General features: G+C 39.6%; 1 protein-coding gene across 4 annotated transcripts in view; it reads left to right on the forward strand.

Annotated features, from left to right (window-relative positions):
* The window catches only part of NBAS (NBAS subunit of NRZ tethering complex), a 176,744-nt gene that overhangs the window by 78,421 nt on the left and 80,192 nt on the right, over window positions 1-18,131 (forward strand). For all 4 annotated transcript variants that reach the window (XM_044417846.1, XM_044417865.1, XM_044417835.1 and 1 more), the window contains exons 29-32: window positions 987-1,089; window positions 4,650-4,879; window positions 9,475-9,587; window positions 14,238-14,351. In XM_044417846.1, coding sequence (XP_044273781.1) covers window positions 987-1,089; window positions 4,650-4,879; window positions 9,475-9,587; window positions 14,238-14,351 — 560 coding nt within the window. The remainder of the gene's footprint in view (window positions 1-986; window positions 1,090-4,649; window positions 4,880-9,474; window positions 9,588-14,237; window positions 14,352-18,131) is intronic.

Raw genomic sequence — 18,131 nt, forward strand, 5'->3', positions numbered from 1 at the left:
TATTATGGGTGAAAAGAGGGACTGGAGAACAGATTGTTTCCCCTTCCTTAAGTTCCACATAAGAGCACAGAGAGTGCTTGTGTTGTAAGGATCATGAGGGAAGGACAAGAATTGAAGGTAGACTCTAGTGACTTAGAAATTTAGGGCATCCTGAATGTGAATTATGGATTCAAATCAGGGTCAGTTCTGTGTAGCCTGGGAATTTGTTTGGAAGCTTTAGATTTTTTTTTTTTCAGGGAGCCAGAATAGTAAGTTGCAAGCTGTTTGGCCCCTGGATGAAATCTTTCTTTGGGCATGGACTCATTGATCAAGCCATTCTCTCAAGCACAATTTGCAGTCTGTCATGCCTGTAAAATAAAAACTTGACTGCTGTACACAAATTTTGTAAGGATTGCTGAAATACTGTATGTGAAACTCTAAAGGCAAAGCATTTCTGCAGTCCTGTTATAGGCAGTCCCCAGGTTACAAATGAGTTCTGTTTCAGAGAAAATGGAAAGTTGTCTTTAAGTTGAATTTGTATGTAAGTTGGATCACATCTAGTAAGCACTCCACATTTGTGGGGTTTAGGATTTGAAAGTGGAAAAACTGTGTATAGCTCAAGCACCCCTATCCCACCCAAACACAACAGAGCTTCCTCTTTGCAGAAAGGTAATGGTGGAGAGATTTCCCTCCTTGGATGGACAGGACAGGACGGCATGCTTTGAAGGCCTCCCTCTCCCCTTTCACTTCCTCTCTCTCTGTGGTGATGATGATTTTCTGCAGTAATTTTTTAAAATTGTTAATAAGCTTTATGGCATTTCACTCATAAGCACAGGTTGTTCGTAACTTGGACACTTGTAACCCAGGAACTGCCTGTATTTCTCCACAAAATAGTGTGTCCCTACCATTGAGGTGATATTTGTCCAGCTTTTAAGATGTGTTTGATTTCAGTATTCAAAAATGTATGATGAATTCTTTGTTCCTGAGTGCTTTTTATCTCTTAAAAGACAACCTCCTGTTAATGAGACACACTGGATGGGATTGTTGCAAGATATGTTGGAAATGCAGCGGAACGTCTACACTTGCTTAGAAGCAGATACTTGCTATGAGGTGATTCTATCTGTTTTTCTTCATGGAAAAGGAAATAGCTACAACTTCGTGCAATACTCTCTACATGTTACTATTGATACCAGACATACAGCAATGGACATACAATTGCTCTTCAGGATTAAAATATAGACTCGGTGTCTCTAACATTCAGATCGTATTGCTATCTAGTGTTCTTGACAATCATAGCAATAAGAAACCATTTCAAGTGACTCAGTTCTTGGTATTTTGTATAGCTAAACTAAAGTTTTGAGGAAATAGCTATCCTTAGGAGACTGTTTCCCATCCTTTGGAATGGGTCCTCCCATTCAAGGAAGGGGTCTGGGGAGTCAGTGTTTTTGTAACTGAGTCTCCTAGTCTACACTGGTCTACCAGGTTGCCCTTTGATAAGCTGCTACTGAATAAATGTACAACCCTTTATTTATTTATTTGAGTTATATTCCACCTTTTTTCTTAAAAAGAGCTCAAAGTGGCTTATATCATTCTCCTCCTCCAGCACTCAGTCTTATCTCCACAACAACAGTGAGTTGGGTTCGACGGAGAATCTGTGACTGGCCCAAAGTCACCCAGTTGACTCCATGGCTGAGTGGGGACTAGAACCCATATCACATGAATCCCAGACCCTTGCTCTTTACCACTACACCACACTGGGTCTCATTGTAGGGATTGGAGCCCATATCATAGAGAGGTGCTTGCTCAAATGTTTCTAGCAGGACCAGACACGAAAAACTTCAGTAAACCACAGACTGTTTTTATCGGACTGAGGAGGAAGGATAGTTAACGAAAGGATATAGACCTGTCTAATTATTGTTTGGGCCTAGTATTTCAGATAGAACTTTTTGGAAATAGACCTCTTGGCCAAGTTTCCAAAAAAGCCCGCTGAAGGCAAGGAACAGGAGAAAAAAAATGGAATTCTTTGCCTACATCAATAAAAAGCTCAAGGGTACTCCAAGGTATTTTTCCTGAGCCCTTTGAGAATTTTCTCAACGCAGAATGAACCTTCTGAACCAAATTGTTAATAAGCTGTATATTCAGAGTGAAAACATGGAAATGCTCATTGTTCTGGTCTCAGATATGTTAGTGTTGACCTTGCCATCCCAACTGTGTGAGGGCTTAGCCCACAGGAATGTGTGGAAGCGTTGAGGAAACATCATGAGACACCCTGTGCACACAAATGCAGAGGCAAGGTTAGCCTTTCTGTGGGCAGGCAAACTACTGCTTCAGGCAGAAACCTACATGATTTTCTGAACAGCTGTCCTCCTGGCTCATTACCACAGACAGAATTCAGTTCTGTTCCAAGCCTGTAGCTTTGTGCCACATAACCAGAGGACACGTCTGGCTGCAGGTTTGCGACATGGATCCATAGCACACTCCTTTCCCATTTTGGTCTCTCTATTTCTGGGACTGTCTCTTCCCCACAGTTGAACACTGAAGCTCATTATCAGTGTAGTTACCAAAGTGCCTTGTGGCTATTTTCACCCCTTTAGAAACTTTGCTTAAGGAAAGTTTTGTTAACAATGTGCTATGGTTTGTTATTTGATTTTAAATATTAGAAATATATCAACTTAATGAAGCTCAGAGTTCCTCACAGTTTTACAGAATAACTGAAAACACTGCAGAATTATAAAAATTAATAAATTTATAAAATGGGAAAGTTGAGTTTCTTAATATATAGAATCTCCAAAGTAAAATTGCTAACTAAGCAATAGAAAGATAAATGGCCTGCTGCTTCACTGTTATGTTTATTGAATGGTTCATTGAACAGAAAGTTCATTTTTAACATTGTCACTCATGGTGCATACAGAACTTTGATAGATGTTTTCCTGTTTGCATTTAAAGTGGAATGCAAAATTCAATTTTTGCAGAAGCGGGGTGTGCATGCATGTACGCACGCACACATGTGCACGCACACTTGAACATGTGTGCGTATGTATAAACATATTCTCTCCTAAAACAATTTGTTACTAATTTGGGAATTGCATTGAAGCAAAAAAGTGCTTTTTTGAATATGTGCCATTTGCTTAAGTACTTGAGCGAGTATTTTTGTTGTCAAAAAGATATAACATCTTTTAAAACATTTTCATATTAATGTCAGCCTCAGTATTATAGCCTATCAATTTTATTGCTCATAGTTGCTAATCTCTATGACTCTTGAGGGTTTTTGAGAGTGAATTAGAACACTTTTGAAGAAATTAGAAAAAGGAAAATGACATCTGCGAAGCAAATTGAACATTTAAACTTGTTACTTTTGGAGGGGTAGGAAAAACAATAACTAATTAATGTGTCCTGTCAAGAGAAAATACTACACTTATTGCCACATTAAAGTTCTATTTTGAGTATACTTTAATAGTCACATTTTATAAGAATGCTTTGGTAATGCTTTAATAGTTTTTAGGAGGCATGATCAATTTGACTTTCATATTTTATTCTCTGCTAATGCTGCTGCTTGTATTGTCCTAAACTCCACAACTCCAAATTTCCACTTTGGAAGCTTTAGTGGCTTTCAAATTGTACCTAAGCAATATAGGTTTTTCATAGTTAGGAGTCCTCCTTGAGAATTATGGTAATGGCATATGAGTTTCCATTACCAATTTTCATAATGTCCAGCTGCATGGGCTGGCTGTAGCCTAGACTATACTCATAGCAATCAGCCTATATGATACCCAACTGAAACACAGTGTTGTATTGGATGGACTCTGCTGGAAGAATGGCATGGAGGTTATTAAGGGCCAACAGGTAGTATAGTGAATTTTCCCAGAGTCCAAAAGCCAGGATTATTTTTGGATTCATTCCAAGTCCTTATGGCCTTCAGCTTGTTAGGAAAAATGCCTTAGAAATTGCCAAAAGCAGCCAAATTGTTCTATAGATAAGAGCTGCCTTCACTGTGAGAACAAAGCTGTTTGTCTTACTAAAGCAACTTCCCCCACCAACATCACCCAGGGAGCAGGGCCAAAGCATGTGTAGACAGCCTGTGAAACTATAGGAGAAAGGAATGTTATAAATTCCATAGGAAGAGGTGTTATCTTTTGTTCTTGGCTTGGGGAGAGGAATTGACATGCTCACCCAGGCATCTTTGGAGGCAAATAGAGCATCCCATGGCCCACTCAAGGAACCAGTTACAGTCACGGAAAAGGGGAGATAAGATTTCTTTTGCTTATTTATATACTGCAGCCATATTTTATCATTGTATTCAATAAACTGTATATTGTCTTTGGCACAGGTAGTTTCATTCCTTGATAAGCAAGCTTGAATCTGTGCCTTGGTTGAACTAGACCCTGAGAATGATAGAAGAATGTATCTCCAAATACATCTCACTGTTTTCTGCAACATGCAGGGATTTTGCAGTCATCCTGTAGTGCTTCCTTGCAGATAGATTAATGCAAAAGGTTTCCTGAGGGTAGCAAATTAGATTGTGTTTCCATTTCAGCAGATGATTTGTTGAGATCTAATTACATGGGTCTGTAGCTAAAAGCTGTCACAAATATTTTTCAAACTCATGCTGAAGTATTTATCAAATATATATACTTTGCTTATATGACATTGTACTGTCTTTTATTGTGCAGATATTTACAGAAAGCCTTCTGTGTTCAAGCCGGCTGGAGAACATCCACTTAGCTGGGCAAATGATGCATTGCAGTGTTTGGTCAATAGATCCTCCAGTTAGTGTTGCTTCGAAAGGAAAACCTCAGTACAGAGTCTGCTATGAGAAAAGCATTGAACTGGTTTTGGCTGCTAGCAGAGAGTACTTTAATTCTTCAACCAGTCTGACAGATCCTTGCATGGATTTGGCCAGGTAACCACATGATACTGGACATCTGTTTTTTTTTTTTCCTCCAGGCTTTTAGATGGTAGTATTTCTTCTCTTATATGCTGGAGCATTTTTATTGAATACTTTGCTATTTCTAAGTTTTGTGTGCATGTGCTTGTGTGCAGACACACAGTGTAGGCACTGGATGCACTCTTCCAAATCACAGTATTCCAAGATGGATTCCTCATATTATGAATCTGAACTGGAAAAAGAAGGAGAGCTGGAATGCCTGGCTGCAACCCCAAGGCCGGCAAGACAGACAGAATGGCTGATGAGAAGCCAGACCACCTCTGGTTTAGGGAGAAACACTGTAGAATAAGGAAAGTCAGAGGGAGAGGAGTGTAACGAGATCCATCCAGCTGCCCGGTGCCCACTCAGGAGAGCTAGCCAGGTAAAATCTGGCATTCCTGCCATCCAGCCCACAAGCAACACAAACCTTCCTGAAGATGGAGCTAAATCCATTTGGTAGGAAAGGGAAGAGGGGGATTCTGATTTTGAATCAGCCACTAGCATGGGTAGAATGCAATCCCTAATTAGTTGGGTCATTAACTTGATGGCTGTTTCTTGCTAATGACCTTTGTATCACAAAGACAATCCTGGCTGGCTACCTTTAACATAATGAAGGACTTTAATTAGAGACCTCTGGTCTTCATCTGCTGTGAAGAGAAAAAGAAAATTTGGGGAAGGGAGAGAAATCCACTCACAACACACAGAGATACCATGTGAGAATGAAATTAGCCCAAGAAAATGAGAATAACCATGCTTAATCTGTCAGGGGGTATAGGCACAACATTGGCAAATACCAATTGTGAATGATTTTAAAAGCAAAAATTATTATTGTATCTGTGTAAACTGTACAGCTGTGAAATAGTCATGTGTTTACTGTTTGGAGTGCCTTCTTGTGGCCACCTACAGATTTAAAAAATGTAAGGTACGCATATGTTCAAGAGATGAAAACAAATCGATTTCTTAGAAGACCCAACAGCCTTGCGCATGCACTGCTAAGAAAATTCTTGTAATTTATTTATCCATTGCCATAGGGCTATGTAGTGCTTTGTAGAACAAATGAAGAAACCTCATCCTTTGGCCAATTTTGAGAACTAGATGTGAGAAAGCAATGGTTTTTCAAAGGAGGGTTTAGTTGCTATTGCATACCTTAGATTCTAGTATTAAGTAAGGATCTGAGATACCTACACATGCGCGCACGCACACATATTTATTTGGCTTGGCAATGCTGCACTATTTCTGTTTAGAAGGCCCAAATGTTCTTTCTTTAATAATAAAACAGTAGGATACTGAGGTAAAATTAGGAGTGTGTGGTCAAGAGATGTGCTTTTGATTGTGAAAGCATAGTTATGCATGACATATTTCCTGTAGAGTGATCTCTTTCATGTCAGAAATCTGTATGTGTTCTGTTGTGTGTGTGTGTGTGTGGGGGGGGTACTCCATCTATTCTAAAAACTACAATACATATGTTAATTCACATTTAGACATGTCTAAATGGACTGCTTTGAAAATAAACCTATAGATGGAATTATACACAACTGACCTGTACAGAGATGTATTAGCAGTTGTTCTCAGCATCTCTCTGGAAGAAGGAACAAAATGCTTATCCTTTGGGTAAACAATATCCTCTCCAAGGTCTTGTGTCTCTCCCAGTAACTAGCATTTACTTACTGTAAGATATCAAGAACACTGAGGAACTCACAACGTCATCTTCCCGAGTTGCAATCACAGCTGTTCTCTCTTCCCAGTATGGCTTTCTGTGAGCAAGCAAAGTGTACCTCTTCTGTTCTTTGCTGGGTAGCCTTCTCCTTCCTTGATGAGAAGGAAGCCTGGCAGCACTGGAATACTCCTCCCTCATGCTTGTTAGCCCTTAGGGTACCTGCAGGGCCAAAAGGGCTTAGCTCCACTGCTTCCTGTTGTTGATGCTACCATAGATTGTTTTTCATGGAAGGTACATGGAAGGTACCTCTTTCACAGTCTTCCGCAGCAGCTCAACCATAAAGCAGTTGGGCTTCATTTCCTACAATGTTCCTCCAACCAGGGAATGGGTTGTTGCAAGGGACTCTGGGACAAACCCTCATTTGCCAGTGGGGATGACACCCACTGAGGTAGGGAGACCTGCAAGGGATGGAAATTTTAAGGGCTCTCTGATATGAAGGGATGACTCAAGGGAGGGGAACATGCCAGATTAATTGGCCCCCATGCTTATCTCCAGCACATTTAATGGGCTAGTTGGATTGATTGATGTGTTAGCTTTATTATTTGTTTCCTTCTGCACTGAGTAACTGTTCACTGTCATATCAGAATCAATAATATACGAGTGAGAACTACCACCTGAGTAGCACTGGGGTTTTTTTTGGTTTTTTTTAAGGCATCTTCCTTTCACCTTCTGCTAGAATCCTTACTTCTAAACATGCCCCCTTTCTGGTACCACTGAGACTTTGGAATTCTTTGGGGTGTAATTGTATTGTTTCTTGCCTGTAGAGGTAATCAGAAGGCCTTGTTTAGTCTTAATTTTCAGTGCATTTTGAAAGACTTGGGTGGAAGCTACTTACAATATTTATCTGTGTTTATTTTCGGTGTAGACCCTAATTCCTCCCACTTCAATCTGTTTTTCCTTCTGGGTCCTCATTATGCTTTTCTCCGTGTGAAATGATTTGCATCTCTTTCCTTTTATATTTTGGGGGAGTATGATTTAAAATATCAGAAGAAGGTAAATCACTTTCCTCATCATTTCTGTGTAATGCAAAAATTTTTTTCTGTAGTGTGAACTATTAAAATATTCAGATAGGATGACTCTGCAAAGGGCATGGAGACAGGAAAGAACTTGACATTTTCAACCTAGAAAATTAATTCTTTTCTCACCATCAACAACAATATTAACTTTAGATGGAATGTCTGCTTCATTATCTAGTATTAGCAATTTCATAGTCTAGCAATATTGTTTTATAAGTGGAAATTATCCCAGAATAATTTCTTCTTTCAGATTCGATTAAAGTATGATAAAAGCTGAATGGATACTGTTCACAAAATAAAATCTGAAAGAAAGAACAAAATCACAGGAGTCATATTTAAAAAGTTATCATGCTTCTCTTTCCATTCCCTCCACACATGCTAAAGGTTTATGTTAGTATTTTTAGTATAATAGTATTTTTTACTAAAAAATAGTATTTTTGTTAGTCTTAATAGTATTTTTTTCTCCTTATCAGTTTTGGCGCAGATCTCAAGAAAGCCATTTTAATGGAAAATTTCAGATAAACTGTTAATAACTGTTCATCCTTCTAATGATTTCCTTAGTATGACTAACTTTCTGACTTTTATGATACAACAGTTGTGAAACTGTCTTGATTGGTTTGTCATATAATTCTACTGGAGGTTGAAGGAACTTTCTGCACATTAACGCATAGTTGGTGACTAGCATGAATAAACCTAGGCCAAATGAAGTGAATTTTTCTTGTTGCCTCGTCTGTATACCAAAGGATTGCTTACCAGACAGAAACTGTCTTTCTTTTGGCATATAATCTCTTAGCAAAATCTTAGTTATTGCAATTGGCAAATGGATATTAAGGATATTGCATCTGCAAGAGACACAAATGTCCTATCCCAGCTACACTGAAAACCTGGATTTTTTTCATTGACTTCTATGGGCAGCCCTCACCATTATACAAGGGGATATTTCAAAATAGCTACCCAGTTTGAAACAGGAAATAACCTATCCAACCAATGGTAGACTGCTCTTTCCCTATTTTATATCTCTGTTTCTTCTTTTTCTCCTTTTTCAGTCATAAAGAGGAGATTGAAAGTTTCAACTAATTCTTCTTTGATAACATGTCTGGACTCAGGCAAAGATGGTTTTCTGTGCTTCAGACTAAAAGCCAACTTCAAACTATAGTTTCCATACCTGGTTTATTTCCTTCAACTAAACTTCCCCAGTGTGGTACAGCCCACATATTTTGTAGTCTCAGCATTTCTTTTTAATTTTTTAAATTAATAACAGCACGTGCGCACGCACACACCCACACACACACACGCGCGCATGCACATATCATCAGCAACAAAAACAAACAAAAAGCCTACAAACAGAACTGGGCACCCCCACCCCCATGACCTTGGCTACATAATAATTAATTGATTTCCTTTTTCTTCTTAACTAATTCTTCTGTCCTTCCCCTCTTTGGGGCTACCCCTTTCCATCCAAAATTGTTAGTACATCTTTCTACAGTGTCAGCATTTCTGATCCTTGATCCTACCAACAGAGGCTGGTAGGAGGTAAAGCCTAAAATATCTTCAGGACACCAGATTTGAAAAGGCTGCCATAAACCATAGCTGAGATTAGCCACAGTTGTAGGACACACATCTTAACTGAGAACAGAAACTGATTCTTCCAAGCTGTTCACAACAGGCACCTGGTGACAAGGGAAGAGAATAAATGTGGGAATTCAGCACATAATACTAAACCATAGTTTCATGCTGTGGCCAAATTCAGTCAATATCACACCAGTTTATATCATGGAAATGCTTCCCTTTAACTCAGAAAGAACTGTTTGAAATCCTGAAACTTTTTTTCTTTCAAGGTCCTGCTTACAGCTCATTACAGATTGTCCATCTGTTATACAAGAGGAATTGGATCTCATTCGTGCTCTGAGCTACCTTGAAGAATTCAGTGTAAAAATCTTGCCATTACAAGGTATGGTGATGGGTTTTCTGTGAAAGTATTCAGTGGCATTTTTGTCCTGAAGAATTACAATTTCATACATTCATAAACATTAAGTGATGTCATTATATCCGGTCCCATTAGCACCACTCAATGTAACAGCAGCAAGAAGTATAAGGGACTGTATGGATTGAAGCTATTTGCAACAGTAAGAATCCCCAGTCTCCACTCTGAATTTTCTCAGAAAATTGTTTTGCTATTCTTATGGTATCACTGGTAAAGTGTTGGACTCAAGGCATTCTGTAATATAAAGCACAGGTGAGGGACCTCAGTCTAAGGGGCAAATCTGCCCCTCCTGGGGTCCCAATCTGGCTCTCTGAGAGTCCCCAGAAGGCCGCACCCCATTCTCCTAATCACTAATCATTTGGCAGTTTCTAACCTTTTGTGCAATTTTACTCCAGTTCTGAAAGGTGGAAATGCCTTTCCTAAGGCTTAGTTACTGGCAGTAAGAGCTTTAAGTTATGGGATGCTGGCATTTGAACCTATCTTCTTTTGCCATCGTGTCTGTTTCCTTTACCTTCAGCTCTTCCCTTCCCTGGAATGTAGCCTCAAGGCGTTTCTCTGAAGTTGATGGCTCAGTAGTTGAATTCTGAACTTGGAATGCAGCCCCCAAGAATTTCTCTCTTCTTCATCTGAAAAGCTGGATTCTGTCTTTGGGTTTTCTACTGTAGATAAAGCTTAACAGTATATCAGGCAAACAGGTGTCTCTAAGCAAACAAAACAATGAAGTAGTTCAACAAAAGAATGTGAAGCTCTTGAAATGGAAGCAGAATGAATTGCAGAAACTTGCAAGGAAAGAATCACAAGGCATGACTAAGCCCTGGATGATTTGAGAACAGTGCTGAAGCCACAAGTGTGAGCTCAGTGTTTCACGTGTTTTGCAACACTAATTTTCTTCATCTTGACAAGAGTCTTGTAAGGCAGCTCATGGACCATTTCTAGGGAGTGGACAAATGAGTCTTACCTTCCTCCCCACCACACTTTCTTCACCAAACTCCCATGATGGGTCTAAGAGAATTAGAATAGTTAATGCAGTCCGCAAGAGGCATGCTATCCATCATGTCTTTGCACTAGCAATTTATTTATATTTGACAAAGGCACTTACTGCCATTTGAAGGTATCACCAGAATCTGAATTCATATGGCGTGTTTTTACTGATTCTTTTTTATTTCCATGCTTTACTGCCCAATAAAACTCTATGTTTATTTTGAAAAACATAATAGACTTACGAATGACATTTTTTTACTGGAACAATTTTGCATTCAATTCCTGTGACTTTCCTGTCTGCATGCTTGTTTTAATGGCTTTGAGCTGCTAGCAACTAGATGAATAATACACTTTTAAAACAAATGCAATTATGAGTTTATAAAGCCATTGCATTTTTAAGACTCTCTTTGAAACATGGCTTGAATAATTTTCAGAATATGGAAGTTATATTCAGGCCTTGGATTCAAGTGCTGCACATTGTACCTCCAGTGGTTCTTAAATGGATTGTCCTTACATTAGACTTAAATATTAACCCACTCAAGCCTTCTCCAAACTGGTATCCTTGAAGTTTTGCATTACTTCTGCTAGCATCCTTGACAATTGGCCTTTCTGCCTGGGGCTAATAGGCACTGTAGACCAACACATTAGGTTGGTCCTGGTTGGGGTAAGGTTGGCCTATTAGCTCTGACTATGTTTTAGGGATTTCATTCTTTCAGTAATACAGTTGCATGTTGGAAGATAATCATTAGCAGAACAGTTCCGCTCTAGGATATTACTGACTAAAATGAGAAAAATGCAGAATCAGTGAATATGTTTAGTCTCATCTCCATTGCATGATAGATGTCTTGTCTTCCTTCTTGGCTCTTATGGTTGTGCCTTCATCTGAGCTGAAAAGCAGTCACAATTTTGGCTAATTTGCCTTTTAGAGATGTAAGCCAAGAGTGAAATTAAGGTAGAAATTCAGGTGGTTTGGTATTCAGCTCCCAGAAGCCCCTGCCAGCATGTCTGATGGTTAGGAATGCTGGAACAGCTGGAGATCTACTTTCTTCAAGTGAAGTGATTATGGTAAGGCAAAAGACACAAAGTAAGAGTAAGAAATTATCCCCATATGGTGAAAACGGTAACATTAAATCTTCAGTGAATCAACATGTATTAATAATATGAGATACAGGGTTATCATGTATTAAGACTCTAGAATGTTGAAATTAGTTCCCTGATTTCAAGGGGACTTTGGTCTTGGCAACCTCTTCCTCTCCTTGAACTAACCATAGCAGAAGCCTGTGCCATGTCAGCATGCAGACTGTCGTTGTGGATCCCAGACAGCTGCAGTCCTAAGTGGTTACTCATTAAGTGCTACTGGGAGTCAACCTTAATGGTGTACTCAGAAGAATTTTAATTGAAATACTGAAATAGTGAACAAAGCAGCTTCTTATACGTTGGACTCGTGAGTTGGAAAGGGACATTTAGGCCATTGAGCACAAACCCCTGCTCAGTCCAGTTGAAGGCGTACCTGACAGATGGCCATCAGGTTGCTGCCTGAATACTTGAGTTTTCGCAGCCATACTGCCACTTCTCCAATTTGGGCTCCTGAGAGGCAACATACCTCTGGCTGAAGTATGTCCAGTCAGAGGCTGCCACACTTCCCCTTCTATTCCTCACAGCAGGGCTGACCACACTACCTCCCCATTCCATCTCTTCTGTGGACCTCCAGCACATTGCTTCCTGTCCTGCATGTTCTGCTGTAGACTTTCTCTTGAAGGTTTAGAGCCACTTGCTTCAGGCAGTTTCTTAGTTCCAGTGGCTCAGAGCATCCTCTGAATTGCTTCTTCCCTGATCAACAGACTGTTCCACCTTTCATGCAACCTGTTGCTCTTTCTGAGTGACCCTCCCCCCGCAGTTTTCCTTGCAGCACCTCCTACATGCGTCCAACAACTCTTCCTCTCTTATACCAGACTTCTTACCTTTTCTTCGGGTAAGACAAGCAGCTTGCTCTAACAGCAAGAGACAAAAACTTCATATTTAGCAACTCTCTATGACTGAATTGCATCTGTCTGTTTTACCTTCCCTCTTCATGAACAGTGAAGTGGCTCTCGCTTCTTCTTACTCCTGTAGCTGCTTAGAGGTGGACACTTCTAAGTACACAGTGTCCGTTTATCTTATGGGAAAATTTTGTTAGGGATCTCCTTCTTAATCTCCTGCACTAACTTCTGCTGCCAGACTCTGCTTAATCCCTCTTGATGCTTCACTCAGTGCTTTCTGGGATCTGGCTGGCTTATGCATTTTCTGGGCTTATTGATGTCCAAAAGGAAGTGGAAAACATCTTCCAATAGTACACAATAAGCACGCAAGCAGCTAATTCAGGAACATTTCAGCTATTTTCCTTGCATCAACATCTGTAAAACACCTTGGTTTCCTCCTGTGGAGGTTCTCATAGAATTCTGTGTTTCTCTTCTACCCACAGAGCTCCACAGACAAACTCCTTTTAGCTCTCCCTCTTCAGTCACACAGAGAGTGACTATTAAGGTTATAGTTCATACATGGCCATCTGACATTTTGCCTTTGCCATAAACTATTCAAACTTTAATACAGGTACTGCTCTCCAGATTTGTCTATTTTTTCCCTGTGATATTAAAATCCAGCCTTGGCTATTTTATAATCCTTCTCTCATCTGAAAATGACTAATGTTGCCATTTCTTTTCCCTTAAAAGTACCCTTGTTATTCATGAGCTCGCAAGTGCATAACCATAGCAGCAATTGAAGTGGATGCAAATAATTGCTTCTATTATTTTTGTGCCACTTTAAAAATATTGTGCAAAAGTTAAAAGGAGACAAACATTGTCTACCAACTCATAATGTAATGTCAACACAGAATAAGAAAAGAGAATTTTCTAAGTCAAAGTGTCTTATCTTGGGGAGTTGACTTTAAGTTATGAAATTGCACTATGCAGAAGTTTCCAAAATACATTCTTCTCAGATTCATTTTAATTTTGTGATCAGTGCCCTTTAGTTCAGAAAAGTAAAATTTAAGCAAGCTACTCTTTGATTTGCCAAAAACAGAGGTGGCAGCTTGTGTCTGGCCTGCTTTATCACAGACTGTGAATGTTCACATTATTGAAATTTCCCAATAGTTAAATGAAATAATAACCTTTGTTACTTCACTGGTGAATTTTCTCTTCCAACCAGAAAAAAACACATCTACAAGATTTCTTATGTCAACTACACAATGAAAAACAAACCCATGTAATGTTTTAAATTAACAACACTCTTTTCTGATGGGTTAATGCACTCTATTCTGCAGCTTCCATATAGCCTGATCCATAAGTGCCTGATCCTGACTATTCTTGGAAGCAAAGTAGGTTGAGGCCTGGTTAGTATTTGGATGGGAGACTTGAGTCCAACACTTAGAAGGGGGTTGGACCCAATGGCCTTCCAGGCCCCTTCCAACAGTATGATTCTATTCTATTCATTCAGTTATCCTCTATTAAGAGGGCCTAGTAAACCCAGTTGTCCCATTCCCATCTACAAATGTCTGTATATATTCCCTGTGTGTGCACTTACCTGATGGATGCCTGCCTTAATCCAAAATCCGTTGTCTTTTGTGGCACTGCTGCTTAACATCTCATATTTTCTCACCAGTGCGGCTATGTTCTGATCGACTCAGCCTTATCAAGGAATGCCTCTTGCAGCAGCCTACAAACTACAAGCAATCTGCCAAGCTCTTGGGACTTGCAAATCTGCTGAAGGTTGCAGGTAAAATAAAACTGTGAGAGAAAATGCTCATACTTCATATTGGGGACATTATGGGGGAGTTATTCAAGGACTTACTCAAAGAGCCTATTGTACTCAGGGAAGCTTGATATGTAACCACGTTGTACTGTTCTCTTCTGCATGAAATACAAACACATTTCTTTTAGTTTGGATATCGTACACAGCCCTGCCTCCAGCAGAATAAATGTCAGGCAAATACATTTAGTTTTGTCAATTAGTTATCCGTAATAAACATCATTGTGGCGGGGGGGTATGTTGACCATGTGGGTTAAATAACTGACATGAGAATGCACATGAGCACCTCCTTGTTTGCATCAACACCCCTCAAATACCACATTCTGGGGTTGTTTCTGTCACACTGAACCTGAGAACAGCAGGTTCAAGGATTAAATGACCCCAAGTTATTTGACTTGTTCTTTGGTTAACCTAGGGTGGCTTAATCCACCAAAAATAGGTGCCCAGTTTCAGGCAAATGCATCATTCAAGAACTACTTATGGAGACAAAAAGTGGCTCAGGCACGGCTTGTGTACCAGCAATTTGTGGGTTAATTAACAGGGACAAAAGATTTAGGGGACGTTTGGAGGTCACAGTATGGTATCCATTCAAAACAGCACTGCCAACCCAGGCGTAATGCATAGCTCCCTGCAAGGGACCAAACTCGGAGCTAAGAAAGTTCACTAATGTCAGTGTGTTGTGTATGGAAGCCCGCCCCCGAGTTCACTCATTGCTTTGACAAGGGAAAATACTTCCTCTTGGGTATACAAGGCAAAGAGATCTTTCTTCATAAATGTGGTTCAAGAAAAGAATGGAGAATTCTGTTCCCGAAAGTGGATGGATGGCAAGTGGAGTGGTGAGTCCAAAGGGTGGAGGGCTTCTCGCTTTTGTGCAGGGGAAGTGCTGCACCTGCTGTTCGGAGGAGATGCCTGTGGTGTCTTGCATGCTCAAACTCCAGGGGAACAGGGACATCCAGAGCAGGCATCTGGGGTGGGGTTACGGATGTCCTGAAAAAACTGTGCTTAAAGAACTGCATGGAGTATGTTCAGTTCAAATGGAGCTGGCTGTTGTTTTGGGATGCTGGCTGAATTCTGTGCCAAAACATCCATTACTTTAGACAGTACCTACCATGTTGCTTATTCTAGTCATTGTGTACTTGCCTGTAAGCCCACATCCTTATAGATGTAATACATCAGTCCTACAGATCTCATTATATAAAGAAGAATAATCTCATGTTTTGTCATTATGTTTATCACAGCAGTGAATAATTCTGTTCACTTCTGGCATGAAGAGAAATTTCAGTACAGTGGCTCTCCATTCTCAGAAGCCCTGTTTCACTTTGTTACCCTTGTTCATCCTAGCCAATCCTAAACATCCCTGAGAGGGAACCGTTAAAAAATGAAGCCTATTTATTTAGCTGCTATTTTGTATTCCTTGCTACCACCCACACAAGGTACATGAGGTCACACTGCATTGTTAATTTCAAGCAGCATGCCTTAGGTAAATATAAAAGAATATAAAAATTCTTCTGCTTTAAAATTAAAGGACACTGAATATGTTCAAACCTGAAATTAAAACATAGAACAGCTCATGAAAATTAGGCGCTTCTTATGTGAATCGTAACTTGCTCCCATTCTGAAATTAAGAGTAGTGTCTTCTTTTTTTAACAAGAAGCCATATGATTATATCTTGTTTAAAATGTTTTTCACTGAATTTGAAAGGGACCAAATGGAGCAAGTCAGAGTCATATTTGAGGGAGGGTCTGCGTAGATGTGATGAAGAAGTTTTCCTTCTCCAAATGGACACACTTCTCCAAATGGATCCAGGACAAGATTGTTCCTGCAGTGCTGCCCCTGAATAAAGCCCTGTTGTGATGCGGTGTTGTGATTTCTCTTGGGGGTGAGGGAAGCAGGCCACCATTTGCTGAAATGATGTGGTCAGAACACGGCACTTTTCACAGTCTGCTGTGGAGTAGGCATATGTAGGGTCATGGTATAAGAGTTACAAGAGATGGAAAGATGTGCCCTTTAATTATGTTCAAAGGGCAACAGGAAGTTCAGCAGATGCTTTCTTTTTGCAAAATAAGCTCCCTAGAAGCAGGAAAAAGAGCCATCTCATTTTAAATGAACCAAAGCTTCTGGAAAGTTTACAGTATTCACATTTGTCATAACCAAGTCTAGAGGTATTATAGAAGCATGAATGATAATCTTATCTTTATAGCAACAGCATGTGTATCATTTTATTTCTGTGCTTTGGATTAAGGAAAATATTAGAAGGTAATTTTATTTTTAAAGGATCTCATAATGCCCTGTCTCATAATGCCCTATCTTTGTTTAATCTACTGACTCAAATATTTAATTCATTTTTAATCTGAATTTTTCCTGCATTTTGTTTAAAGTTGTGTTAATCATGTCTCTAATGGCACAAAGATTTAAAGTCTTTTTGCTTAATTTTAAGAAGAGCAAATTGATGAGCAAATAGATCCTGAAACCAGGGTTTAGGGACTAGGCCATGGGATTGTATATGTACTTGCAAATCCTCCCTACAGCGCTTGCTGTTGCTTATGACTGGTGTGTATCAGTACCTTTTAAGCAGAATTTAAAGCCTAAAAAATCCAAATCATCAACATGGTCTTATTTCCTCTAGAGTGTCTGTTTTAATCAGGGTTAGCAATATTAACAAGTAACACCAGAGAAGATGCTCTTACATCTTGGCTCCTTATATGTACAAATGTTGTTTGTTTTAATCTGCTGGCATTTAGTCATGTAAATTCTCACCTATAGTTCAAGTGATTGAGTCCAGGTAGAAGAACTTCCTGGTGAGAACTAATCTTAAGAACATGCTAATATATGCTAAGCTTTGTTCCTTTCTCTGTAGCCATAAAAGAAAGGACTGTTTTCCTTAAAACATATTTTGATGGACTGATTCTGTAATAGACAGTAAATGATTTTTCTTTTTTTTTTTTTGTGCTAGCCTCCAAGGTTTGTGGTATTTGGCACTATTTGTGTATGTTGTCCCTTTTTGACTAAGCAATCTGCAGTAGCAACTCTTAATTACTGTTGCTTTACTGCTTTTATAATATTGAAAAGCTTGGCACGAATGTTTTTCAGGGCCGCTGCAAGCTGCAGGAATTGCTGTTTGAGTCATTAATTTTAGACATCTTTTCTAGTTAATTTTTACTTCAAAATGACAGTGACGTTCATGGGAATAGCATTAGTTTAGCAATTCAGCTATCTCCGGAATTAGTGATTAAAAGTGATTTTCTTCACAGAATGTGAAGAGAATTTGTTATGTCCTGAGTAAAGAGATGAACCTTTGCGGAGTAGATCTGTCTGTCTGGGGTCTTAGTTGGTAATGGCTATTATTATTGTTTGACACAATACTCACACACACACATACTTCTTCTCCAACAAAGCACTCCTTCTGTGTGGATGCTAACTTTGGCTAGGACTCCAGCAGCCATATTTTCTTGCTCGAGATTTCCCCCCTTCTCCTAGGTTACAATAATATTGGAGCAATTCAGTTGCAGTCACCTCCAGAAGAGCAGCTATGCCATAAGTGGAACAGGGTGGCCTCCACCCTGGTTGCATGGACTTGGTGCAAGGCGTGGCAACCACATGATGTGAGTCACGGCAGGAGAAATTTGCAGACAACAGTGGGTGGCCATAGGGATGTGTCCTTTGTCTCCTGTTGTTCTCCAGTGGTTGTAGTATGGAATAATCTTGACTGTTGAGCTAGCCCCTCATCTTAACTAGCTGGTAAGGCCA

The sequence above is a fragment of the Varanus komodoensis genome, unplaced genomic scaffold (genome assembly GCF_004798865.1).
Source record: "Varanus komodoensis strain SLA01 unplaced genomic scaffold, ASM479886v1 scaffold10, whole genome shotgun sequence".
Classification (NCBI taxonomy): Eukaryota; Metazoa; Chordata; class Lepidosauria; order Squamata; family Varanidae; genus Varanus; species Varanus komodoensis.